The following is a 27,479-nucleotide window of genomic DNA, read 5'->3' as shown; positions in this document are numbered from 1 at the left end:
CCCCAGGAGGACACTGCAGGGCTCATTCCAGAAGCCCAACCAGTTAGTTTTCTTCCCTTCCCACCCTTTTCAGTTGCACAACACCAAATTCTTTGGACTTTTAGTCACCGGCAATTTAATCAGGGCTGGGGAGGGGGGGGAGTGACCCAAGTCATAGAAGAAGCTGGGTGCCAGTGGCTCACGCCTGTAATCCTAGCTACTCAGGAGGCTGAGATCTGAGGATTGCAGTTCAAAGCCAGCCCGGGCAGGAAAGTCCATGAGACTTTTATTTCCAATTAACCACCAGAAAACTGCAAGTGGCGCTGTGGCTCAAGTGGTAGAGCTCTAGGCTTGTGCTGAGGAGCTCAGGGATAGTGCACAGGCCCTGAGTTCAAAAAGCTCAGGGATAGTGCCCAGGCCCTGAGTTCAAGCCTCAGGCCCAGCAAAACAAAACCAAGTCGTAGGGGGCCTGTCTAGCAACTGGCGAGGGTCAGAGTTCAAAGCCTAGGGTATGTGTAATAGGTATATATTACCTTTATGCACACATACAGTATTCTATATGTCATACAAATATGTTACATATAATTATATATTGCATGTAAGGTATAAATACTTGGACGGTAGCTCTGTCTGTAAAGAGAACGGCCTAGCTCTCAGGAGGGGATGACGTGAGACCCCCCTGGCCGTGTCTAAGCGGGGTCCCCGCGAGGGGCGCCAATCCAGGCCGTGCCAAGGCCCAGGATCGCGGGCCGGGCGTGGCAGCAGACGACCTCATGGCGCCTTGGCGCCCCAAACTGGGTCTGTTGGTGACCCCGAATGGAGGGCTGGCGCCCGGGGCTGAGACTCTCGAGCCCGCGCCGGGTCCGCGGCGGGGCGGCGGGGCCCCTGCGGATCCGGACGGTGGCCCGGACGCCCCCGCCTCGAGCGCGCGCCCGCCCGCCCGCCGGCCCCGGCCCGGGCCCCTTCCGGCCCCGCCTCCTCTTCCGCCGACTTCCTTTCTCGGGCTCGGGACGGCGGCGGCGGCCGGGACGGCGGCGGGGACGGGCACCGGCCTGCAGGCCCGCGGATCGGGCCCCGGCGGGTGGCGGGCGTCAGCCGGGCCGCCGGGTACGCGCCGCGCGCCCCGTGGTGCCGCCGGGGGCCCCGGCTCGGCGGCCCCGGAGGGGACGTCCCTTCCTCTCCCAGCCCGCACGTGGGGCCTCGGGGCTGGCGCGGGAGGGTGGGCGGCCGGCGGCCCGGGCTCCCGGCCGGAGCGCCCGTGGCTTTCCCCTTGGTGCGGATGGGGTGCTGGGGTTCGGATCCGGGACCCGAGCCGAGCGGGCCTGGGAGGAGCGTGGGCCGGGTGTCGTTGCTCCCAGCCTCAGTTTCCTCCTGTGTCTCCAGCGGGCTGACAGTCCTTACTGGATCCGCCTGGTTCTCAGCACCCCAGGCCGCGGCCTCCGTGGCCCACTGCACCCCCCGAACCATTGACCACCCTGGAGCCATTGAAACCCTCACCCTGGTCTGCTCCAGATTTGACTTCCTCGTTTGGACTTGGTGTCTCCAGCTCTGGCAGTGCTTGGCACCCCGCTCCTGCGGTGATTAAATCCTGTGCTCTTCTGTGCATGAAGCCGCACGTGGGTTAGTCCTCGGTGCAGTAGTGTGTTCCTTTTTTAAATTTTTATTGTCGGTGTGAGTCTTGAACTCAGGGCCTGGATCCTGTCCCTGAGCTATTTTTCTGCTCAAGGCTAGCCCTCGATCACTTTGAGCCACAGCACTCCTGGCAGTTTTCTGGTGGTTAATTGGAGATAGGAGTCTCATGGAATTTTTCTGCCTGGACTGGCTTTGGACTGCAATCCTCGGATCTCAGGCTCCTGGGTAGTTAGGATGACAGGAGGGAGCCGCTGGTGCCTGGCATAATGTGTTCCTTTCCTATTACCCCCCCCCCCCTTGCTTTGTTTAGTAGGTACTTACTGCCTGGCACCCTACAGCCATTGTGGAAGCTCTTCTTTAACCTGGTGGGAAAAACAGGCCAATCCAGCACATCCCTTCCTGCAGGCTACTCCGACTTCGGGGGAACAGAATCTGTGGGTAACCGTGGCTCCTGGTGTCTACCTATTCACCTCATCCTATCAGGCTCTTCCCAGGACTCAACAGCATCCGCCTAAAGGAGGTTTCTGGAATTCTCTTCTTTTAGGATGGGCATCCAGATTTCTCAGTGGCAGGAGGAACTGAATGGTCTTGAGTTCCCCTCCTTTCATCCCTTTTCTAAGGATCCTCTGAGCTGAAGTTGTGGGCCTCACTTCAAGGGTTGTTCCTACTGTAAAGTGTCTGTGCCTGCCCTCAGGAAAGCCCATGTTACTGAACCTTTGATGCAGTCCCTGGAGTTGGTAACTGTTCTACTTGGGACAACTAAGGGGAAAAGACAAATGAGTTTGTTAATGTTAGAATCGGTGCACCTTCAGCTGTTTCCCTTGAAATCCTGGCACAGATATCTCTGGTGTGACTGAGGGCAAGTTTCCTAAAGCCTCTATGGGTGTCCCTGCCTACTTCAGCTAGAAGTGAGTAAGATATTCTATATAAACAAGGAATCTGAAGTATAAAAACTTAAGGAACGTATTTGGTGACCAACAAATGGTTCTCTGCTCTCCCACCTATGCAGACTCCAATGTATAAGGAATGTAGGAATGGTGTATAGCCCAACTGTATATATTCACTTAGAAAAGCATCTTATGAAAACGCAGTAAGGAGATGAGATATTGGAGAATGTGAAGGTGAGGTTCAAATGCAAACTTAAATGTTTTTCTTAAGATCAGAGATTGTGTAGGAGCTGGGGTTTCTGACTCATAAGAGTAGCCAAAATCACCTCTGTTTAAAGACCCAGAGATTGGTGTGGTTGGATTGAGTTGGAAAGTGGATCAAAATGTCATAATGTGGGGGACACTAGTGGCTCATGCCTGTAATCCTAGTTGTACAGGAGGCTGAGATCTGAGGATTGTGGTTCAAAGCTAGCCCAAGCAGGAAAGTTTGTGAGACTCTTATCTCCAATTAACCATTAAACCCCAGAAGTTGGGAGAGCTTAAAGACAGTTCCTAGTCTCTCAGTTCAAGTCCCAGGACCAGCACATACACAAAAAGTTAAAATATGTCTGTTGTTTTTATTTTTTTGTCACAACATTATATGGTGTTTTTTTTTTTTTTTTTTCCTTTTCTAGACTCAACATGAGCGAAGTTTCCTGCAAAAAACGGGATGACTATTTGGAGTGGCCCGAGTATTTCATGGCGGTGGCCTTTTTGTCAGCACAGAGAAGCAAAGATCCAAATTCCCAGGTGAGTTTCAGAGGAGAATGTTTTCAGACTCATAAATGCATGTCCACACATGAGCAGATTTGAAGAAAGGAGCAGTTATCAACTTTAAGAAATGCAAACCTGTTATCCTTGGTGCTGTGTTCACGTGCTTACATTTTCCTGCCCCACTTCATTGTCTCCCCATCCCTGCCCTCATGGCAGTTCAGCTATTTGGAGTCACCCAGCCTTCGTCTCTGTCTCCCTGCAGGTTGGAGCCTGCATTGTGAATGCTGAAAATAAGATCGTTGGGATAGGGTACAATGGAATGCCCAATGGGTGCAGCGATGACCAGTTGCCTTGGAGTAGGACAGCGGAGAATAAGTTGGATACCAAATACCCTTATGGTAAGGTGCATTTACATTCCATACTTCCTAGTGAAAGATCCTGGCCAGGTGTTTGACTCAAACATCTGGAGGAATTGCCTTCCTTTTCAGTCATGAGCAGCTAATAAGAAGACAAGTCCCATTGGAAGACTCCAGTTTCCCATCCCCATCCCTTAAGGTTCAAAGAGGGCAAGCAGTAGAAGCACAGTAGTGGTAATGCAACCTGGCTCTGAGGTCTGGAGCTCCACTGCCTGTAGGGACCTAGTACACTTCATTGATGGCCTGCCAGCCTGTGGGCACCAGAGCTTTGATGGGAGACTTCAGTTCCTTGCAGAGACAGCTGGGGGACACATAATGGTGGCTCTGCAGGGTGTTTCTTTACTCCTGGGAAATAGGGTCAGCTTTCTAAGCACTGCCTGGGGCTTTGCTGTCAGGAGAAGCAGGCTGCCTCCAGACCCTCTGCCTGGTGAGGACACCTGTGTCCTTCTCTCTGGGAAGCAGAGACTAGACTGTGAGTTGGATGCCAGGAGTTGGATGAGATGGTCCTTCTTCCGGTCACAGGGACTTCTTTTTTTTTTATTTTTTATTTTATTTGTGAACATACTGTACAGAGGGGTTACAATTACATGGGCAGGATAATGCGTACATTTCTTACCAAGCATTGCAGCCTCCTCCTTTTGTTTACCCTTCCCATCCCTTCCCAGCCTCCCCCCTCCCCCCCAATCCCAATCCTTCTCCCCCCCCCCCTCCCCCCCCTGCACCGATGTTGTAAAGCTCATTTTGGACATGACAACTTGTACTTCTCATTGTTGCAACAGGTCCACCTGTATCCTTAAACAACTGGTTTTTCCCCATCTCCTCCTCAAGTTATACTGACATCAAATATAGTGAAAGCAGGGGTTATACTGTGGGGGAGGGACATACAAAGAAACAAAGAGATAATCTTATAAATGCATTAGAAACACATGCATGAAAGAAAAAAACATTAAAATACATATCTAAGGGTTCATTTTCCTGACATCACATTATCTGACCTTTTCCGCTTGACTCATATATATACTAGATATTGCATATAAGGGAAACCATGGGACCTATGTTTCTTTGGGCCTGGCTTACTTCACTTAATATAATTTTTTCCAAGTTTTTCCATTTCCTAACAAATGGGGCAATGTCATTCTTTCTGATGGAGGCATAGAATTCCATTGTGTATATATACCACATTTTCTTGATCCATCACAGGGACTTCTGCAGTCCCACACTCCAGAAAGATGGAAGTGGAGCCTTTTGGCTTGGCTAACAGGGTACAAATCCCCTTAGAATTAGAGAAGGATGCTTCTTAGAACATTATTGTCTGGGTCCCAGGGGAAATTGCTTTCGACCTTATCTGCTACAGCTTCACTTTTGTTTCCTACAGGAAATGTAGTTCATACCATGAAAGAGGCAAATTGGGTCCACCTATGTTGGGTGCTAATTTTCCAACATGTTAGACTCTGTACTTAGGCCTGGAAATGAACAGAATGGCTTTGGAAGAAAAAGTAGATAAGGTCATTGAAGTGGAATAGATGATATCTTTTTTAGATAACCAAGTTCAGAGACCACCTTTGTTGACTCTGGTAGTTTTTGTTTTTGTTTTGTTTGGTCATGGGCTTGAACTCAGGGCCTGGATACTGTCAAGGCTAGTGCTCTACTACTTTGAGTCACAGCTCCACTTCTAGTTTTTAGGTGATTATTGGAGATAAAAGTCTCATAGACTTTCCTACCTAGGCTGTTTTCGAACCTCAGTCTTCAGATCTCGGCCTCCTGAGTAGCTAGGATTACAGTCATGAGCCACCAGGGCCTAGCTCCTTGATAGTTTTTTTTTTTAAATGGAGAATTCCAAGTCTCCGTTTAGTGTAATTTATGCATTAAAAAAATAATGTTCTTGTTCTTAATCATGTTAAATAAGTTCTGTCATTTTTTCTAAACTGCTTTAGGGCAAATCCTCCATGTTTGAATGAGAAAGAAGAAAGACACTTGGAAGTAGAGAATGAATTGAGCAATGAGGGCCAACTACAAAGCATTCAGGGTATAAAAAAAAATAGTTCTGTGATTAAGGGGATTTAATAAAGAGTCAATTTAACTTTACTCTCTCTGGTCGGAGTTGGAAGAGCAGGATCAGAATTGGGAGAACGTAAAAGTGTCTTCTCCGACAGAGCTTTATAGCTGACAGTAGTGGTTATGTGAAGAATTTGCTTCCATATTTTAGCAACTTTTTGTCATTCTGGTTTTGATTCTGTAAGCTTTTGATGGGAAGAAAGTAGGGAAATGATGAGTTGTTTTCAGGTCTATGCAAAAATAATTTTTCACTGTGCAGTTCAATGTCCCATATAAAAACAGTGAAAAGCAAAAGGGTCGATAACTTAAAGATCTGCATTGAAATGTATGACTGCTGCGGTCAATATTTCACTGAGTCAAGACAGTGAAATATTAGTCTTTGTGCTGAACTCCAATATAGAGGAATTCTTAAGAGATGTCAGTCTTTCCCACTCAGGCTAGTTGCGAAAGATGCTAGTGGATGGCCCGTGGTAGAGAGACCCTCTGTGGTTACTAAGCAGCTCACTGTGCACCCCAGGTGGATTTATAACAGTGGTGGAGAAGCAAAGACTTCCTACTGCATATGCCCATGAGTTTTTTTGCTCAAGGCTAGTAGTCTACCACTTGAACCACAGCACCAGTTCTGACTTTTTGGAATTTTTCATTGGAGATGAGAGCTTTACAGTTTCCTGCCCAGGCTGGCTTCAAATCTCTATCCTCAGATCTCAGCCACATGAATAGGTAGGGTTACAGGCATGAGTCAGGCTGCACTGATTGTTAATGACTGAATGGCTGCTGAGTTGCGGAGCACTGACTGTCTACCTGCATTACTTTTTTTTTTTTTTAATTATCCATAGGATATCTCTAGGATTGTAGAGGTCTTTGCCTTCACTTAATCTATTATTCATTGTTCATGTAGCTATGTTAGAAGATAGTTTTCTTTCATAGTAGTAAGTTTGTAATTTGATGTACCATAAAAGTTGCAGTAGGTATTAAATGATCTTTAAAAAGGTGTTTCTATTGCTACCAGCATAATACACATAAAGATGGGCTCTCAATGTAAATAATGGTGATTGTGTGTACTATACACTCAACTCTATTTCTCAAGACCTTTCAGACAAGAGTGAAGTAATTATGTGGATTGGCTGGCATGTGGTAGAAATGTTTAGTGATAACTAAACTGTAATGTGATTTTTTTTTTTGCTTCTGTTTGAAGATGTTAAAGATCAATTAAAAAATAAGTTGATACTCTCTAGAATCGCTTAGACATAGCCCTCTTTCTATTTATGTTAGTGGTGATTAGATTGCCATATGAAGAAGGATCCGGTCGTAGGTTGTGCACCGATTCCTGTGAAGGACTTTTAGAGACTACCTAAAATATAGACACTTTTAAATAAAGAGGACCCTATTGTTAAAAAACAAACAAACAAAAACCAGGTATCTTTTGAGTAAGAAAATCCATGATGACAAAAAATTACTTCCTATCATTCATACATGGGTCTCACCTTTATTAGTCACGCAGTATTTATTATTGGAAAGGGTTTGACATGGTAGACATAGCATTTATTCAGCTGTGGACCATGCTAGGCTCTTGGTAATTCCTCACTACATACATCCCAATATACATCGGGGCATCTCCTGAGTGCTCTGTCTGCTATGCCAATCTGCGTTTCTCCTTGGGGGCCTAGGAATTCAGCTTTTCTGAAATGCTGATCTTAGTTTGCATTTCAGTAGACGGCAGGTCAGATGCAATAATTCCTCAGAGATGAAGAGGTCAGCCGTGAGAGGTGGCCTGTGCCTAGCATTAGAAAGCCACTTGTGCACAACTTACTTTAACATTCCTTCAAAAGAGAGTTCAATGAACTAAATGTTTGTGTCCCCATTCCCCCTAAAATTCATCTAAAAACCCTGGTCCCAAGGTGATGGTGTTTGGAGATGGGGCTTGTGGAAGGTAATTAGGAGAGGTAGAGGAGAAGGTAGAGCCCCTGGAATTAGTGCCTTATAGGAAGGACCCCAGAGAGCAGAGACTCCAGAAAGTACTTGCTGTTCACCATTTGAGGATAAAAGGAGAAGACTGCAATTTGTAAACCTACAAGAGGGCCCTCATCAGAACCCCACATCCTGATACTTGGATCTTGGCCTTCAGCCTCCATAACTAAACATGAGAAATACAATGCTTTGTTATAGCAGCCCAAAGTGATTAAGCCAGGGACCTTGAAGCCCATGTAAATTTGAGTTTACTAAATAACCTACAATTTAATTCTACTTGATGAATTCCGTAAGCTTGATGTCATTTGGCTTGATTGGCACTTTGTGGGGAGGAGGAAAGCACAAAATCCTTGTAATCGGAAGACAGAGCTTTTTTCTAGGCTGTGTCTCTGGAGAGGCATTTTTTTGTAAAGGGTGTTTTTGTTCTTTCAGCCTTAGGATCAAAACTTCATGAAACTATTTGATTATAATGAAATATTAATAATGGAAAATGAAAATTCTCCCTGCAAAAGAAACTGCTTCTAGTTCGTGTTTTTTCCCTGAAAAAAAAAATCCAAAAGACAGTGCAAAGAGAGTCGCAGTGGCAGGAAGGAGGTGGTGTTGTTACAGTGAGACCTTTTCAGATGAATGGCAATTAAAAGCCAGGAAGCAGCTAGTGTATCTAATTTGCCTTATCAAAAGACTATGGAAGGCTTGTATTTTTTATGAGGAGGTGGGTTTGCTAAATTCATGATGAAGTAAGTATTCCGTTGACATTTTTGGTTTCTTCTTTGTGAAATTCATTACGGTGAATCACATTTAATCAAAATACCAATTTTATAAAATGGAGGTAAAATACGCTCAGTAATTCAGATAAAGCTCCTTCCTTGAGTTGCGGTAATCAGTTTTGATGATACACTTTATAGACTGCAGAGTCAGAGTAGAATCAACTTCTTTGCATTGTTAAGCTTCAGAGAATTTTGTTTCTTTCTCCCGCCTCCTCCCTCCCCCACCCCCCACCCCCACCCCTAGTCCTGGCGCTTGAACTCAGGGCCTGGGCACTGTCCCTAAGCTTCTTTTGCTCAAGGATAGCACTCTACCACTTGAGCCACAGTGCCACTTCCGGCTTTTTGTGTTTATGTGGTACTGAGGAATTGAACCCAGGGCTTCATGCAAGGCAAGCTTCTACCACTGAGCCACCTTCCCAGCCTTCAGAGAATTTTGAACAGTGCACCTTCACCTCATCACACTGTCCTAGATTTGTGGCCTTGCTGTTTTCTCTTGGCAATGGGCTTGGTGCATGGGCATGCCTGTTGATTTGGCTTCCTCTTTCCATCCTCAGCTCTCAAGAAGGCAGGGGTTTATGTGTCTCCCCCATCATCACATGCTCACAATAGGGAGCTGTTTCTGGAGTGAATGGAATTGCTATTTCTAGAGTCAATAGTAGTGTCTCTGAATGTATTGTGCAGAAGGAAGGATGGGCTCACACCCCTAATCCTTGCTACTTAGGAGACTGTGATCTGAGGATCGAGGTTCAAAGCCAGCCTTTGCAGGAAAGTCGGTGAGACTGTTGTCTCCAATTAATCATAGAAAAAGCCGGAAGTAGCTGGGCAGCGGTGGCTCACAACTATACTCCTAGCTACTTAGGAGACTGAGATCTGAGGATCATGGTTCAAAGTCAGCCCAGGCAGGATAGTCCATGAGACTCTTAACTCCAGTTAACCACCAGAATACTGGAAGTGGTGCTGTGGCTCAAGTGGTAGGTCCTTAAGCAAAAAGGAGCTTAGAGACAGTGCCCAGGCCCAGAGTTCAAGGCCCAGGACTGGCAAAAAAAAAAAAAAGAAGAAGAGGAAAAAGTAAAAAGGAAGTAGGGACATGGACCCTTTCTAGAATTTTTTCCTATTTTTGCAACGATATATGTACGTGTTTTTCAATATGTATTTTGCATATCCTAAAAAGGAAATGATGCTGGGAAGGAAACAATGCAGAAAAGCCTGGAATTTAATTAAGGTAGGAGATCAACATGGCGACTGAAAATACTTGGCTGGCATGTGACAGTTCTTCTTTAAATCTGTATTTAAATGTAATCTTTATTTTTCACACTTAGCATATCATTAAGCATGCATAGGTGTCATTTTAGTGATTACTTAGCCATTTACTGTACCCCCCCGAACACTGACATTTTCCTGACTGCCATGCCTGTGATGTATTTCTTTGGCATCCAAAAGGTTAGTCTTGAGAAACTAATTTATCAAGAAGTTAGGAGGCTGATCCTTCTTAAGCTGTGACTTCCTCACAAGTTGTAAGAGCTTCTTAGTAATTAAGATCAAATTTGTTCTTTCAGCCTGTTGAAATGGAATGCCCTCTGGTTTTGTTAGGCAGGTCTGTGGATTTGATGACTTGCTGTTTCCTTTTTGCAGAATTTAATTTCACTTCTAGCTTCCTGTGAGTTCTTCCCAACCTGGCCATCTAGGAGTTGTGGCCTGACAGCAGGTCTAATTAGGGACTTTTGTACAAAATAGGTAATGGAATCAATGGAAAACCTTTAAGCACTTGTTCAGAAAAGAAATTAAGTAGATTATTTTTATGAATGAAGGGCAAGCCAGGTTTGATTGTATGGTGTTTTAGATTAGCAGGAACTCAGTGGTATATGTTTGAGTCCTTTTTCACACCCCCTAAAATTAACCAGCTTGAGTTAAGAACATTTCACTTTAGGTTATGATTGTTTATAAACAGTCTTCAGGAAAGAATAGCTTTTTTTTTTTTGCTAATTGATTTAACTTTTATCAAATAAATATTTTTTTTGTAGATACAAGGCTAATTATATTTTAAAGCATTAATGTGGTTTTACTATGAATATCTACAAACGATTGGGTAGTAACAGAATAACCCCCCTGTTCTAAAGAGCAGTCATAGGAACAGCTAAAATACTTATCCCTAGAGAACATGCCTGCGTATGCCTCTTTTTTTTTTTTTTTTGGAAAAATGTGATTTTTGAGGTCAATTTGCCACATAGAAGTTTGAAATAAAAAATTTAAGGTAGTGGTTTTTAAAAGGTGATGACCAGAAATGGGCTGAAGCGTATGCACAAATAACAGAGGATGCTTAAAAAGTAAAAAGGTTACTCCACAAACCTGAGATTAAAAGATACGGGAAGAAAGTAGATTGGATAACAATAGAGGAAGAATTCCAGTAACCAAGTGCCACAGGACCTGTGAACATATGAGACTCAGCACTATTTGAACATCTTTAGGAGAGGTTAATCTAAGACCAAAAGAAAAGAACTTTAAAAATTCTTTTGTGAGTGAAGCAACTTGATGTATTTATTGAGACCCAGATACTTGCCTGGCATTGGGAAGTCCTGTGATAAAGGCAGGATATTGATGGACACGAGGGAGTTAAAGCATGAGGAGGCATACAGGCTTCCGTTTTGTGCTGGCTAAAGGGCTGGTGCTAGGTAATTAGCAGAGGTGTAAATTTTATCTCTGTGCTTCTTTCAAATGATAGATGCCATAGTAAATTTAAAATATTGAATATGATAACTGAGCATGAATTTTTAAATTCTGCAATTAAAAGACTTTGCTCAAAATGCCATTAATTTTTTGAGTTTAGGTGAAAAGAGGGAAGCAGAATTCCTCTTTTGTCGTTTTTTTTTTTCCTTCTGCAAGTGAGTTATCACTGTAGGAGTTGAAATAAATACTAATGAGTCATCAGTTCTCTTCCCAGTTGGAGTTGTCGGTTGGTGATGAGAGTGTTCTCTTGAGTCAGCTTACTTTGAGAGATTATAACTTATTTTGTAAGGGATTGGTTGTTGTGTTTTTGGTTGTCTTTTTTTTGAGTACTTTCACACCTATTCTCATTCATTCAAAAATCCAGGGCACCTGTGCTATATATTAGGTGCCAGACACTGCAGTCCTCAGTGCAAGGTTCATGGTCTGGTCTGGACTCTTTTTAGGGAGTTTGTAGACTGATTGTGGAAGAGGTTGACAATTAGTGAAATCAACAGATATTTATCAAATATTCATTTCTGGGAAGTGACTTTTAAGTTGAAATTTGAAGGATCCAATGAGTTCATGAGGTAAATATGGGCAAGTTGGTGTTTGGGGGTGAGAGTATTCTGAGCAGATGGCCAGGCCCCATGGTGGGAACACTGTTGGAGCAATCATGATGTGTGCCAAGGTCAGAATTCGCTCAGGCTTAGTGAGTGAAGGATGGAGTGACGAGGTGAGGTTGTGGGCCTTGTAGGTTAAGGAGTTTGGATCAAAAAGATTACTTTATCTTTGTTCCTGTGAACTGAATTCATGTTAGAACCCTTCACCCAAAGTGATGGTGTTGAAGTATGATTAGATCACGAGGTCATTAACAAAGCCCTCATGGGTAGGATGAGTGGACTTGTAAGAAAGAGTCCCTAAGGGAGCTAGGTACCTGGCACTGTGTGGAGGACACACAGAACTGTGGGTGACCCAGGAAGAGGAACTGAATCTGCTGGAGCTCAGTCTTGGACTACCAGGCATCCAGAACTGTGGAACATGAGTTTCTGCTGTTTAGAAGCTACCAGTGTGTGGTATTTGTTTGGACAGCCCAAATGGATATGACAGGTGTTTATATGAAATTCATGTTCAGGGGCAAGAGTGAGTGGGAGCAGTAGACTAGGGAAGAGGCCTTGGGGGGTTAGTAGTGCTGGATCAGAGAAAAGTGGCTTGATGCATAATATGAAGGAAACACCAAGAGAATAGGGTGATGTGGGGTAAGGGAGAGAAATGGGACCCCGCCACCCTCAAGCACTTCTATCTGCAGCAGCTGCTGGATGTAAGAGCCTGCAAGAAGATCAGAAAGATGTGATCCTATCAGAAAGATTGAGATGGTTGTGAAAGCTTCCAGAAAAGGGGTGGGCAGGCAGGTGAGTGTGGGAGCAGAGGAGAACTCCAGGCTTGCAATGTCAGTGTAAGCATGGTGGGCAGTTGGTTGCCTCATGGAAGAGAGGTGTGCATAACGGCAGGAAGCAGCCCTGCCCTCACCCCTGACAGTAGACCTGCAGAGCAGGCTGAGGAAACAGTGGTTTAAGGAGTAAGGGGCCATGGTGTAGTGTGTCCAAGATACTTTAAGAAAACTAAGCATGCCTCTGGAGTTTAACATAGAGGTGGTTGTCGATGTTGCCGAGAGCAGTTTCAACATAGTGGTGGGATTGGGAGCCCACGTGCAGCTAGTTGAAGGAAGAGCAGAACATGGTTTTGATGTGGTTTCCGGAGCAGAAAGGAGATGGGGCCAGGAAAAAGCTTTATATTGTGTGCAGGATGGGAGAATTTGCTTTTAGCTTCTTGGGCACTTTTGTTTGCTGGGTTTGATATTGTTTATGCCTGAGACATGGGAGTCAGTGGTCTCATTCCATAGAATGACAGGAATCAAGGAAGGGAGAAAGAGGCAACATGTTTGTGGATGTGAGCAGAAGTAGCCTCCCCGGCACTGGCACCGGTACCCTGGTTCGTAACAGGAAGAGGGACACTAGGAACAGAGAAGTGGGGAATGGAAAGTGACAGCAGACACCCGGGTTCCTGGAGTTGCAGGTGGGAGAGGATGGACGGCAGTGAGGTTGGAGGGAGGTTGCCAGCTAGAAGAGTGAGACACGGCGGTGGGAGGAGGTGGTACTGTGGGCTTGGAGAATTCCTAGGAAGTAGGGCAGTGTCAAGTGGACCCCTAGTTAGATCATCGAGCCCCCTTCTTCCCTACACTGAGTTGCTTGAGGCCAGCCTTGTGGAGCTGGAATTAATTAGCACCCACAGATGGATCCTGACTCCAGAACTCCAGCACACAATCCCACTTTACCCTCTAAAAACCATGACCATGGGGGTTCAGGGAGCTTTTAAGCCTTGTGGTATATATTTATGCCAGAACACTCTGGAAGGATGATTAGTGCTCCGTTTCTCAGAAGCTTTTAGGCATCACCCATGTACTCACATGAGCAGTAGGAAGGGAGGCGGCCCGGCTCAGCCATGGATGAAATGCAGTTATTTTCACGGCCCCCTCCTCCTGACCTGATTGTGTGCCCTTAGCACATAGGGAAGCAGTGTAATTAGAGTTCTGGGGGCTTTATTATCAATAATGGAAACACCACAGTCAGAAACGTCTTTAGCCCTAAGCACTACCATTGGGGCTAAGTGGCTCCCCTGGGTGCCATGAGTTCTGGCCAGCAGCTTTAGCAGGAAGCAGTGAGGAAGGGGGGCAGGCAACAGGGAGCAGAGCAGGGGAGAAAGAAAAGAGATGGATAATTTTTCTGTGGTCAGGCTGATCGGTGCAGCCCAGGACTGCCAAGCCTCAGGTGGGCAGTGTGGAGAGGGTAGGAAGTAGCAGTGTTTGTTTTCCAAATGGGTTTTGCACACTGTGTTCTTAATAGAGTCTAGTCTCTCAGAGGGTTCAGGGGTGCGAGGAGAGGGGGGCATCCATTCTCTCCATTTCAGTGGTCAACAGGCTGAGGCTGAAAGACACCGAAGGTCCCAAGGACTTGGAAGTGGGGGAAGCAGTGTGTGAGAAGCTGCTATGGGGATGGAAGAGAAAAGGCAGAAAAGAGCGGATGGACCCAGGAAGCTCACACGGTGCGCAGCAAGGCCTGGGCCCGCTGTTTGTAGGGGACTCTGCTGCTTCACCCAGGACTTGGCGGCCTTCTGGGTGAGTGGCTCATCCCTTTGGCTCAGACCTGGCCTGGTCTCCCATGCCACTGTCATTTTCTTCCAACAGATCCCTCGTCTCTGGCCCAGGCTGGTAAGAGATGACTAGACGTTTCCCAGGTATGGGCCTTGGTTTCTCTGCATTATCTCTTATTTCCTGTTTTGCTTTTCACACACAGTTGTGTGCCCCTTCGTGCCAGGAAGGTTGAGGCTACTTACTCCATCTTCTGAGTAACTGCATGGGGCGGGGCACTAGGGTCTCCATTCGATGTGCACAGAGTGGATTGGTGGGGTCCAGAAGTGCTGTCACCAATCATTTCTGCTCAGGAAGACCCTGACCCTGACCCCCACCTCCCTGGAGTAGGGCTGAGGCTGTCCCATCTCAGGAAACAAGTCCCCTTCTGACTGGTAGAAACAAAGGCTTCATTTGCATAAGTCTTTCTCTTTCAGAAGGCTTTTCCCCACCTGGTCCCTTCTTGTGCTCTTCCTGTAATCCCGAGCATGGGAAGGGAGCATATTATCATTCTGGTTTGTAGCAGAGAGAGGCTGGGACTTGAATGTGCTTTACCTTCATGCAGGGAAATCCTGGAGTTCAGCCTCCTTTGTTCTGAAAAGGCATTTGTAATCCAAATACATTTTTCCCCCCACAGAAACAATACTACCTCCCCTATCTACTTGTACACAGTGCACTTAACCCCTCATGTGCTGAATTTTCTCAACACTTCCGTAGTCCTGCTTCTGTCATGCTTGTAGCTTTTGTTTAATCCTCTGGTTGCTTCTGTGCCTGGGCGTCTTCCGGCCCTGTGGGTGGTGGGTGTGAACTCTGTGGAGACAGTGTTCCTCGAGCCCTGGCATCCAGTTCCTAGTTGGGAGCTTGGCTTGGATGCTCAGTATTCACAGCCAGAACTGACCAGAACGTACACGGGAAGGGTCTGATGAGAGTTAAACTTGTCTCTGCTTCTGTGGTAGCCTAGTATAAGGGGTGGGGGTGGGGCGTATAACGGAGGTCGGGGGAGGAAGGACTGGATCTGAGAAGCGATAGACAGGGATTCTGTAAAGCTCTCGTAAGTAGGTAAAGAAGAAGGGAAGGGGCATGGGCTTGGGAGAGAATGGGGAGCAGAGGACAAGAAGAGTGAGATGTAGCCAGTGGGGCCTACTTGGTCCAGTTGTCTTAGAGAAGTAATGTGATTACTGGTTTCCAAGTTGTCTCTCCCTTCCCCAAGCTCCCATATATTTCAGATCATTTGAGAGCTCTGACAGTTAATCAGCCTGCTGCTGTACACATAGAGAAACTCTGTGCAGGGGTAGATGAGGCCAAGAGTGACATTGTTTGGGACCACATTCTAGAAATGTCTCTTTTGCATTTTGGGGTAGTCATGAAAGTGAATACTTTATAACCTTTGGTGGTGGGGCGGGGGGCGGGGGGAGGACTTCTTGGGGTAGTAGTAGGTTTGGGGGCTTACATTTAGAGATTAGTCTGTTATTAAATTATTGACTTGAAGGATAGGTACTTCGGAGGCTGACAGTGACATATGAGACCCTGTCAGGGTATCTTTCAATAATTAAGAAATAAGTAGTTAAAATTCCATTTTAGTTTCAGAAGGTGTAAAGCAGTTCCCTAAATGAGTCTTTTAGGGGAACCAGTGTGGGCCCCACCCCTCCGCTGAAGTTTGCCCCCGTGTGAGTCTGGCAGCGAGGGCTGGGATGAGCCCCCACGCTCCCAGACATGAGACCAGCCTTTGTGACCCACAGCTGTGGAACTCCAGAGGTGAAGTCACTTCAGTTTTCATTTGGAGAAGTAATGACAGCAAACTTGGCCACCACAATAGAGGCAGGATATCTTCTAAAGTAACCTCGAGTTCTTTAAAAACAATGTGCACCTCAGCCTTAGGTTTGAGTATCCCAGTTCATGTCAGTTATTAATTGCAGAGTAAGAACTGCAAGGAAGAATCGATGATGGGAAACAGGCTGTGAGCTGAGCCTGACTCTTGTTTTCTGGGTGACCCCAGCGGTCCTCAAGTTGAACAGTCCAGTCTGGAGGGGTGGCAGGAGGCGGAAGGATGTTTTGAGTGGCCACAGGTGAACTGAGCCTGCTTTCTACACCCGACCCTTAGGAAGAGCTGCCCACCAGGTTGCTGATCTTTTCAGAATTCTCCTCAGGCCTAAGAAGTTGTTTTCTTTGCTGAGCGTCTGTGGCTCTTGCCTGTAATCCTAGCTACTTGGGAGGCTGTGATCTGAGGATCCTCATTCAAAGCCAGCCAAGGCAGGAAAGTTCACGAGACTCTTACCTTCAGTTAACCACCTCAAAAGCTGGAAGCAGAGCTGTGGCTCAAGTGGTAACCGAGCACCAGCCTTGGGCCAAAAAGCTAAGGAATAGTACCGAGGCCCTGAGTTCAAGCCACAGTAGTGGCATATACACAAAAAGAATCTTGTACCACTGAAGATGACTACTTTTAAACATGCTTGAATTTCTCTAACTGAAACAGAACTTAAATTTTCTGTGCCCAGCTTCTCTGATGTTCCCTGGTGTTTCCTGTTAGAAGATCACTTAAGGGTGGAGTGATAGCATGAACACTAAGTTGTTATTATTTTTTTGTCTTTTCTTTTTTGGTACTGGGGATCGAACCCAGGACGTTGCACTTGCTAGGCAAGCGCTTTGCCACTGAGCTACATCCCAGCCCCCAGTAAGTTATTTTTGTGTAACACTTAGAATATGTTTAGCACTGCTCAGGTGTTTTTGTTTTTAAACCTATTTGACTAACCTTAATACTCATGTCTAAAATAAGTATTGCACTCATCTTATATTAAATGAGATGGAAGTCAAACCTATAAAATGTTGAAAATCTATTCCACATAGTGAAGGACGGAATATATCCTGTTCATTTGTCAAACTTCTAAAGCACTGCCTACACGAGACAGTAAGGATTAATCAAGCCCCAGTAAGAGAGAATTTGAAAAATACAGTTTTCTAATTATACAATTTCTTCTCAGTGGTCCAAGGTTAATGTAGTTTTGAATTCTGACAGTAATAGGACAAAAAAAAAAAAAGAAGAAGGAAGAGAAGAAAAGACCAGAGTGTATGAATTGTCTTATAATTACCTGAAACAGAGGTTCTCTTCTGGCAATCAAGAATTTATAAGCATTAATCTGGTATTTTCCGCCTTTGATTCTTCTCCTTTTAAACAATGTGGGGAATAATTAAAGGGTTTTGTGTCACTTTTTGTGCTTATCAAATACAGGTATTATTTGGAAATTTCTCTTGCGTATTGCTTAGCTGTAGATATGTAAGTCTAGGTAAATAGTTGGAAAATTCATTCTTTTTTAATTTAAAATGTCTTATGAATGCTTTATAAACACAATGCATCTTTTAAATACTTTGTCTTCTTCCTGCTATAAATGTACAAAATGGGGCTTACAGCTAACAGAACCAAACTTTGGCTTCTTTTTTCCATGGAGGTATATTTTGGCTCTTGGTATAGTTTTTGAGTAACACAATAAAGTGTTAGTACTAGAGATAAATTTATTATTTAGTTTGTCAAATATATGTGGAATATTTATTGTGGGGGGGCGAAAGGTACAGAGAAGCCCCAGGAACCCCTCATTTCTTCCCAGAAATAGGGCTTCAGGAAAAGGTAGAAAACTAGGATTAGAAATGTTGATTTCAGGGTTTTACAAAATATGTCTGGTCTCAGAGACTATGAATTGATGAATTCTTAAAGTGAATGGGTATAGGTATCACCTGATGGATCATGTGATGGAATCACATGAGCTATTCTGCCCAGTTGACCTTAACTTGTGATCCTCTGGGTCTCAGCCTCCCAAGGCGCTATTATTATAGGTATGAGCCACTGGTGTGCATTGTGAGACAATTACTTTAAAAAGTGATTAGCAGTTGCTGGAATGACAACTTTGAAAAGAGGAAAAGATGCTGAGCATCTGAACCGTACAGAACAAGGACTAAGTGCACCTGTATAAGGACCAAGGAAACGGAGCGCTGTCAGACCTGGCAGAGAGAGCTGGGGTTTGTGAATGCAACTTGTCTTACAGAGAACTGACTGTCCTGGGAATGGACTGGAACTGGAAACATTAAGAAAAAGCCCCAAATAGATACTACTTGCTATCTTAAAAATTACTTAACATCTAATTCCTTGGGAGTAAATTCTCTTCATGTTGTTGTTCATCTTGACATGTAAAAGCACACTGAAGGTCGTAGTCCTTCTCATTGACAGACTGGGCCTTGGATGCTGGTGGTAAGTGCTGTTGGCAGGTTACCCACCAGGGGGAGCAGGCAAAGAAGAGAGGTGCTTGGTACTGGTAAGGCTCTGCATAGTCCAGACACAGGGATTCGGAGCATTCTTTATGGTCTGAAGTGGATACCTATTTATTATTTGATTGGTGTAGATGCCAGTCCAAGTATGAACTCACACAGTCCACTCTGACTGACCTGTGATGAGCTCATTTTCCTTTTTGTCGGTTGTGGGGCTTGAACTCAGGGTCTGGGCACTGCCCTCTGAGCTTCTTTGTGCTCAAGGGTAGTGCTCTACCACTTGAATCACAGAGCCACATCTGGTTTTCTGGTGGGTTAATTGGAGAGTCTCACGGACTTTCCCGCCTGGACTGGCAGCTTTGAACTGAGATCTTCAGATCTCTGCCTCCTGAGTAGCTAAGATTACAGGCATGAGCCACCAATGCTGTACTCATTTTCCTCTTTAAGAAGTGTATGGGGGCCTGGGCCTGAGGTGATCGTTTATTAGATGAAACAATGAAAGGGGCCTCCATAGAGGTTCCGGAGGGCAGCTGGGGACCGGAGCACACTATATATTAGGGGGACTTGGGCCTGAGAAGAACATGCCAGGCCACAGAGGTGAAGGCATTATTTCAGGGTGGGGCATTAATAGCCTCCAGGTGGGAGTGAGGCAAGCAGATCCTGCTGGAGGGTTCAGAGTGCCACTGGGTTGAGGGTTTTCCTCTGCAACCCACAGGCCTGGTCAGGAAGCCATTTTCAATCAGTCAGACCTTGAGGGACCAAGGAGCTCTAGGGAGGAAGCAGTGCTGCACTTCTGTTGCTCAGAACATACCATTTTTGTCTTTTAGCAAGGATGTGTGTGTGTGTGTGTGTGTGTCTGTCTGTCTGTCTGTGTCTGTGTCTGTGTCTGTGCCTGTCTGTGCCTGTCCTGGGGCTTGCACTAAGGGCTCAAGGCTAGCATTCTACCACTTGAGCCACAGCTTTACTTCTGGGGTTTTGGTGGTTCATTGATGATAAGAATCTCATAGACTTCCTTGCCCAGCCTAGCCTCAAACCTTGATCCTTGGACTTCAGCTTCCTGCATGTATTTTTTTAATCCTGTGATTTCTTTTTTAATTGAGAGAAAGTTTGCTTATAATCCTATATCTTCTGTAAACCATCTTTATACAAGCACATCAGACACTGCTCAAGACCCAAGGGAATCTATTCCATATGATAATTTTTTACTGCTGTATCCAGACCTATAATGTTAAATTTGCCCCAGTCTGCCTCAGATGAATTACACAAAGGTAGCTGCTAGTCACCATGACACCTCTTACAAAGGAGATAACGTCATAGTGTTTCACAACACATTTCGAGGTTCCAGTTCTGAATCTTAATACCAGCACCATCAAAAAATATTTATAAATGGGAAAGCCTATTTTTGATATTTGAATTTAAAAGGACTTTTGATATTTCCCAATGTCACCATCAATAATTAGATTCTGCATTTTCCCCTTTATTTACTCAATAAATATTTTATACCCATTATGTTCTTGGCATCCCATTAGACTCTGGGGAGGTTAAAAAGAACCTAGAAGGCTGGGCTCTGCCCCAAGGGGGAAATAAAAGAAACAATTACATCTAATTGTTTTTTTTTTGTTTGTTTTTATTTATTTATTTTTTACCACTGAGCAGTGTTAATGCCAGCTAGGTCACTAGGAGGAGAAAGTAACCAATAGTCTCCTGGTGGCCAGTGCTGCTCACATGTCCATGCTACCCCATCCTGGGCATTTCTGTTTGGCTGGCCTACCGGTTCATTAGGTCAGTGAGCCTCAGGGGGCGGGTCACAGGTTCCTTAGTGCACAGAGAGGACTAACCACAGTAGGACTGGGATCTGATAAGGCTTCGCTTTTTTTTTTAATACTTTTTTTTTTTATTATCTTTAAGTAGTTGTACAAAGGAGTTGCCAATAAACCAAGCAGTTTATGAACACAATGAATTGTGACTTATGTCATCCTTTTCATCATTCTCCCATCTCTCCCAAACTGCCCTCACTTTTCATAAATCTGTAGGATATGCATTGAATTTTGTGATTGCATTCGCATCCCCCTTCCTCTCTTCATTTGTCTACCCTCTTTTCCCATGACACCTTCCTCCCCTCTCCCATGACACTTTCCTCCCCTCTCAAGGACCCGTATGCTGATGTTTATTTTGTTGAAGTGTGAGTGTGCCTTTCCGAGGAATTTTTGAGTTCTTCCTTTGAATCTTCCATCTTTCAGTTAATACATTTGTGTACTCTTGTATACCATCCCAAAGTGTTTACTTATATATTTATAAATTAATTCTAGCTTACACATATGAAAGAAAACATGTATCCTTTGTCTCTCTTGGCTTGACTTCATTTAACGTGAGTTTTTCTCGACCTTCCATTTCTTTGTAAATGATGCAGTATCATTCTTTCTAATGGATGAGTAAAATTCCATTGTGCACATATACCACATTTTCTTGAACCGTTTGAGGGGCATCTGGGCTGATTCCATACCTTGGCTGTGGTGAATAGTGCTGCAGTGAACATGATTGTGTTGGTGGCTTTACCATATCCTAGTTTGTAATCTTTTGGACAAATGCCCAAGAATGGAATTGCTGGATTATAGGTTAGTTTTTTTTTTTGGGGGGGGGGTTTGGTCGTGGGCCTGAACTCTGGGCCTGGACGCTGTCCCTCAGCTCTTCAGCTGAAGGCTAGTGCTCTACCACTTGAGCCACAGCGCCACTTCCAGCTTTTTTTTTTTGCTTATGTGGTGCTGAGGAATCGAACCCAGGGCCTCATGCATGCAAGGCAAGCGCTCTACCACTGAGCCACCTTCCCAGCCCAATTATAGGTTAGTTTTATATTTAGTTTTTTTTTTTTGTTTGTTTATTTTGTGCCAGTCCTAGTGCTTGAACTCAGGGCTTGGGTGCTGTCCCTGAGCTTTTTGTTCAAGGCTAGTGCTCTTCCACTTGAGCCAAGCTCCACTTCCAGCTTTTCTGGTGGTTAATTGAAGATAAGAGTCTCACAGATTTTCCTGTGCAGGCTGGTTTCAAACAGTGATTCTCAGATCAGTCTTCTGAGTAGCTAGGATTACAGCCACTGGTACCTGGCTTATGTTTAGTTTTTTGAGGAACCTCCATACTGATTTCCAGAGAGGTTGAACAAGTATACATTCCCACCAACAGTATACTAGGGTTCCTTTTGGCCCACATCCACACCAGCATCTGTTACTGTCAGCTTATTTCTTTAAATTGCCCTGTGCTACCAGAAACTCTTCATTCTCACTGATGGCCAAGGCCTCTCTGAAACTGGAGACTCCTAAAATGAGGACATAAGCACTCATTTTCTGAGAGAGCTCCAAGTCAGCTCTGCTGCAACACTGCCAATCTATGCACTCACAGGGGTAGTTGTAGCTCCTTCTCCAAAACAGGAGGCTGTCAGAGGAAGGTGAGTTGGGGCCATTCTCTGTGTGACCCAGAAGAGATTCTCAATGTGAATTAACTGCACAAGATGTGACTGAAATGTACAGGGCCATGAGTTTAGTCCACTATTCATTCGAGGCCTAAAACTCCAAAAGAGATGTTATCTATAGAAGGTTAGTAGCTGAAGAGGGTAGAAAAGCTCCTTGAAGGTCCCCATATGTCTGTTGTAGGAGTTTTAGATGACTTTCACTCATGAATTTATTCAACCAAGACTTACCACTGGCGTGCATGGTGTGTGCTAGGGACACCAGGGAATCCCTTAAGGCAGTGCTTCCTAAACTCGCTTGCACAGTCTGTTAAAATAGCCAGGCTTAGACAGCACCCCAGACCATCATGCTCACCAGGTATGGAGCACAGATAATGACAAATTTTGGAACACCTCTAGGGACCAGTTTGACAGGTGTGGGGGGAGAGAAAAGCATTCTTTTTGACCTTGAACTTGGGATGACACTGGGCGCTCACTTGAAGATCATTAGAGGAATGGGTTGGTATACAAAGAACGTTGCCTTAAGTGGATGAATGTTTCTCTTACCTAAGACAAATGGCTGTCTGCTGACATTCTTTTTTTTTTCCTTGTGGGTCTGTGGCTGAGAACGATGAGATAAAACGAGTCCCTCAGCATTGGAATGCTCAGTTTCACTTCTTGGTTCTCTTGTCTTATTGCTCCCTGCCCTCTTAATGGCCATACTGAATGTCCCTGTGTGTGCATATCAACACACAAATGAGCCATTTTGTGTGGGCAATTCAATACCCCAGGGTCTTATGGAGCGGTGAGCTATTGCTCTGCTTAGGGTGGGCGAGGGCACTTGACCTAAGCCCTCCCTGGCTGCTGTAGGTGCTTCCAGACTGAGGGCTGCCGCAGCGAGCAGATTTCCCTGCTGATCACCAGCCCCTCATTTGCTATTCTCAGTACTTGCTGTTTCTAATCAATTTATTTTTATTGAGTCTGTTATATGTTATTTCAGAGGGGGGAATGGGATGTTTAACACTTAGTAAATTCTTCACGAGCTGCAGTCTTAAGTTTTTCTTCCTCTTCCGAACCCACAGTGTGTCACGCTGAGCTGAATGCCATCATGAACAAGAATTCGGCGGACGTGAAGGGCTGTACTATCTATGTTGCTCTGTTCCCATGTAATGAATGTGCTAAACTCATCATCCAGGCAGGTAGGAGCCAGGTCTTTCCAGTCGTCACATTTGCATTGCTACCTGCTCATCAGCAGCTCCTTGCAGAGGTGCTTGATCTTAAATTGTTATTGTGTAGATCTAAATTAATTGCACTATCAGCGTTGCAAGATATTTCCTGTGTTTTATTTTTGAATGGTGCCAGGTATCCCCAGACTAATTGCATCCTCTGTGATTCTTAGCATGTTTTTAATTTAGTTTGCAACTTTTTAAGCTGCAAGCTGCCAAAACAACAACAACAACAAAAACCAAAACCAACCTAAACAGGCATTGCATATAATTACTGTCAATTTACCGTTCTCTGACACATTGTGCATAGATTAAGGGAGAGGGAGGGGAATGAACTTTTGTCAGAAACAAGGTCAGCTGGGAATCTGTATATCAAATTTTAATTTGTATCTAATACATGGTAGATATCTGAGGACCTAAGCATATCTTTGCATATAAATGTCATGAGACTCAAATGGTACTACAAGCCTACATTTTTCTTATATTACTGTTTCCATGATTCTACCACATTGTATTCTGAATATTTCACCTTTTTCAAGCTGTCACATCTCAGATTCAGCTACACTTTATCTCCATAAAGCTCTCAGCTTGAGATTTAAAGACTTAGCATGTTTAGCCAGATGTGTGGGTTAAAGGGACTGTTTATCAGGAACCCCATGGATCTCAGAGCAGAAGAGGTCTGCTGATAGTGAATCAGAGCCACGTTAAGGAACACTGAGGCTCCCATGCTGTTGCTGATTCTCCATCCTTTGGATATTCCCTGTGCTGTCCACAGAGGTAGCAGGTGTATGCACTGGGTAGAGAGGCACCATGTGGCCAGCTTTCTTACCCTTTCTGAAGCTGGTAGAGGAGCAGCCTTTAGTGCAGGGTCTTAAGAATTCTCTCGTATTATGCCTGCCTGTGAGATGAAGAAAAAGAAGCAGATCTTCCTGCACAAAGCTGGGCTATATTGATGTGTACGGAGCCATTCTTGGAAGCCCAGGGGTACTAATCCCTGAATTGGCCAGCACCCTCCACTGCCTCCTCATCAGCCTCTTGGCCTCAGAGTAGTTGCCGGTGAATAAAGAATATTTGCTTATCTGCAATAAGGGAGATTTGTTAATTGGATCAGACTTGTCTGCCTGATGTTTTTACTTTGCATTTGTTTAAAAAAATCCACAAAAGCTGGAGAGTATATTCAACATAATATGCCTCTACTGTATTAGAAAATGGCAGATTATACATGCATATGTGTGTGTTTGTGTATATGTGTGTGTGTGTGTGTGTGTGTGTGTGTGTATTTCAGCAACTGGACATTGTCTGCAAGTTCACTTGGAAAAGGTAATTAATCATAGATGCTACAAGGGCTCCATCTGTTCCTGCTGGTCTTCTGTTGTATCTGTATGTGCTTGTACTAATGGGACTTTTGTTGTTACCTTTTAGGTATAAAAGAAGTGATTTTCATGTCTGATAAATATCATGACAGTGATGAGACAAGAGCTGCAAGGCTCATGTTTGAGATGGCCGGGGTTAAGTTCAGGTGAGGCCAGAGAACTTGGGGGCAGTGGCTGGCGGAGGAACACATGAGATCTTGTTTGATATCTGGGTTCTCCTAGTGATGTCTGACTTCTACACTTGGAAATGTGTTTGGAGATACGATGGAAGAAGATGCTAGAAATCTAGTGGTAGATTTTTAAGGGTGGTGACAGAAGTATCTGATAACTATCTGTCTGATGATTATATTCTAATATTAGTAGCTTTTCAGGATTTAGACTCTTCCAATAGTATGAACTTTAAAATTTCACACATTTTAAAGTGGTAATGCCAAACTTTTATAAATTTGTCAATGTAACAAATTCTGGCACAGACAATTTAGGTTGAAAGCAGTTTGCCAGGTTAAGCCACCAAGAATTCTTTTTTAGAACAATATTTTAGAACAATCAATCACCTTTCATTAATGGCAGTGGCAGAACATTCTTTGATACTTTCTTCTCTCTTTTTTTTTTTGTGGTATGCATATTGAACTCAGGGTCTCACACTTGGTAGACAGGTATTCTACTACTTGAACCACAACTCTGGTCCAGAAAATTCTTTTGAAATTGGCATGGCCAGCAGTATAGGACCTCCATATTAGGGAACCTACTCCAACCCATCTGTGTCCACTATGATTAGGGTGATGGGTTATATGCAGTGAATCTCTCTCTCTCTTTTTTTTTTGCAGTGAATCTCTTGAGCTACCTTATTGTGCTTTGTGAAATTTTAAATCCTAGTTATGTACATGACTCTCTGACTGTCTGATTTTTATTTAAAAGACTATGTTTAGCCCCAAATATCTTCACTGTCATTGTTGTAGAACTAATTGGTAAACAATGAGCACAAAAATAAGGAGGGTTTAGTTTACATTTGTACTTTTAGAACATGCATCTTAAAGATTATTTCTTGCTAAAGCTAGTTTCTTTTTTCTTGTGTGTGTAAGAAGTAAAATAAAATTTACTATCTTTTGCTTTGAGCAACTCCAAGTTGGCAGAAAAAATTTCCTAGAAAATGTGATAACTCTGGTGGGAAAACAAGTAATCAGATACCATGTTGTGCAGCTAACTTGTTAGAAATCCTTTGACTCCCGGATAATTCATGAACTCAGATTGCCGAAGAATATATAAACCAGGCTACCCCATGCATCTTTTTTTGTCTTACTGTTTTCAGGTCCATGTTCCTCTCAGTGTGGTACACTTATAATTGGCTTCTGTAAAGATAAAGTATCAAGTGAATCCCAGGACATTTTTTTTTTCTGCACAAAAAAATACATCTTCAATCAAAGTCAACAAAATTGCTTTAATGACTTATTGGATAATATCTTTATGCATTTTGTTTTTTCATGTTTAGGAAATTCTCACCGAAGTGCAACAAGATTGTCATTGACTTTGATTCAATTAACAGCCAGAAGAGTTAGAAGCCTCAGTGAGTTCTATCTTCAGGAATTGGGACTTTCCTCTAAGATGTTGCTGATGTCTTTCATCTGGAAGTTGCACATAACTTTTTAATAGCCAGTGCAGCCCAAGTAGACATCTAAAGAGTACACAGCCGCAAGTCTCTCTTTGGACCCTCTCGTGACATGCAGTCCACATCTGTTTTGACTATTGATTTAGGATTGAAAATGAGGGCCTGTCCTATGGGGCTGGATCTCAGGTGTCCCCTCCTTCATGATGCGTCTGGCTGGGAGGCTGGTGGCTCTGCTATCCACTAGGTTTCAGTAGTCACTCCTCATGTAAATAATAGTTGGTTCTTAGCGGGGATGAGCAGACATGCTGATGTGAACATCTGGCCCAAATGAAGCATAGCATGTGGTGGCCTTGGAAAAAAAGAAAATCAAGCCCGAATGACAGTAGCATTAAAGTATTGGCTGTAGAGTAGAGGGAACCCCCCCCCCCCATCCACCCACCCAGAAGAACTGGATAGGATGGCACAGCTGATCTGGCAGATGATCAGTGCCACTGAGCCAGGAGTACCTTCTCTGTTCCCGCCTCTCCTGTCACACACCAGGGAGTGGCATTTCATCTCTCTGGGGGGTGGGGACCCCTGTGGGTTTGGCTTCTTATCTTTGGTTTGTTGGTCACATAGAACTGTTTGGTTTAGCTTATCTGAGTAATGAGTTGTTCCCAGAGGAGGCAGCTTGTCACTTTCTCTAGGCCACGCCCCCACTGGGATTGCAGTTGCAATTGTGTGGCTGGGAGAGGTGCACCATCTTCCCCCCACTGCTACTTCTACTGGGTGGAAAAGTGTTGTCTCTACTCCACTTGCCAACGTAGGTCATTTCCAAGGGCACTCCACAGCCAGAGAGTAAATGCATTCCTGTCCTGTAAGTGGGTTGTGAGAACTTCTCCACGTCGCCCCGTCACCCCTCCCCTGCCCCCGCCCCCTTCCCAGAGGTTGTTACTCCCCACTGTTGGGGATTGGAGCTCATTGGTGCTTCCTGAATGCTTTGGCCTAATCACTGTAAGTGGAAAATACAAGCCACGTGTCTTATCTTTAATCTCATTTAATTTTTATTAAACATGTTCAGTCCTTTTATTGAGAAAATGGTTTCTTTATCCTAAAGATTATTACCTTTTTTAGAGTGCTCTTATATTTTCATGAGTTTTTATTTTTGTCTCTGAGGTTTCTTTCTATTCTTTCTATTGTATTCCAGGGCATCTTGTGAGTTGGCTCCCTACCAATATTATTAAAATCTTATTAAACTCTA

General features: G+C 44.3%; 1 protein-coding gene across 8 annotated transcripts; it reads left to right on the top strand.

The window, feature by feature from the left end:
- The first annotated feature begins 753 nt into the window (after window positions 1-753).
- Dctd (dCMP deaminase) lies at window positions 754-27,479 on the top strand. 8 transcript variants are annotated; one of them, XM_013026722.1, is made up of 8 exons: window positions 1,009-1,086; window positions 1,922-2,045; window positions 2,156-2,348; window positions 3,173-3,287; window positions 3,514-3,649; window positions 23,117-23,233; window positions 24,683-24,779; window positions 26,123-27,479. In XM_013026722.1, exons 4-8 carry the CDS (start codon window positions 3,180-3,182, stop codon window positions 26,187-26,189), a joined length of 525 nt encoding a protein of 174 aa, XP_012882176.1. In that variant the 5' UTR covers window positions 1,009-1,086; window positions 1,922-2,045; window positions 2,156-2,348; window positions 3,173-3,179; the 3' UTR covers window positions 26,190-27,479. The 8 variants fall into 8 exon arrangements, with proteins under 8 accessions (XP_012882147.1, XP_012882176.1, XP_012882195.1 ...); XM_013026741.1 differs by lacking the exon at window positions 2,156-2,348 and adding an exon at window positions 1,363-1,556; XM_013026703.1 differs by lacking the exon at window positions 2,156-2,348 and adding an exon at window positions 1,363-1,599.

This window comes from Dipodomys ordii, unplaced genomic scaffold, assembly GCF_000151885.1.
Source record: "Dipodomys ordii isolate 6190 unplaced genomic scaffold, Dord_2.0 Scaffold4, whole genome shotgun sequence".
In the NCBI taxonomy this organism is placed as follows: domain Eukaryota; kingdom Metazoa; phylum Chordata; class Mammalia; order Rodentia; family Heteromyidae; genus Dipodomys; species Dipodomys ordii.
Note: the sequence above shows the minus strand (reverse complement) of the source record. Positions and strands in the feature narration are given on the sequence as shown.

Bases quoted from the DNA above. Each gene is read 5' to 3' on its own strand.
- Dctd (XM_013026703.1), top strand. The intron at 2,046-3,172 runs GTGGGTAACCGT...TTCCTTTTCTAG, and splicing joins ACTTCGGGGGAACAGAATCT to ACTCAACATGAGCGAAGTTT. The intron at 24,780-26,122 runs GTGAGGCCAGAG...TTTCATGTTTAG, and splicing joins ATGGCCGGGGTTAAGTTCAG to GAAATTCTCACCGAAGTGCA.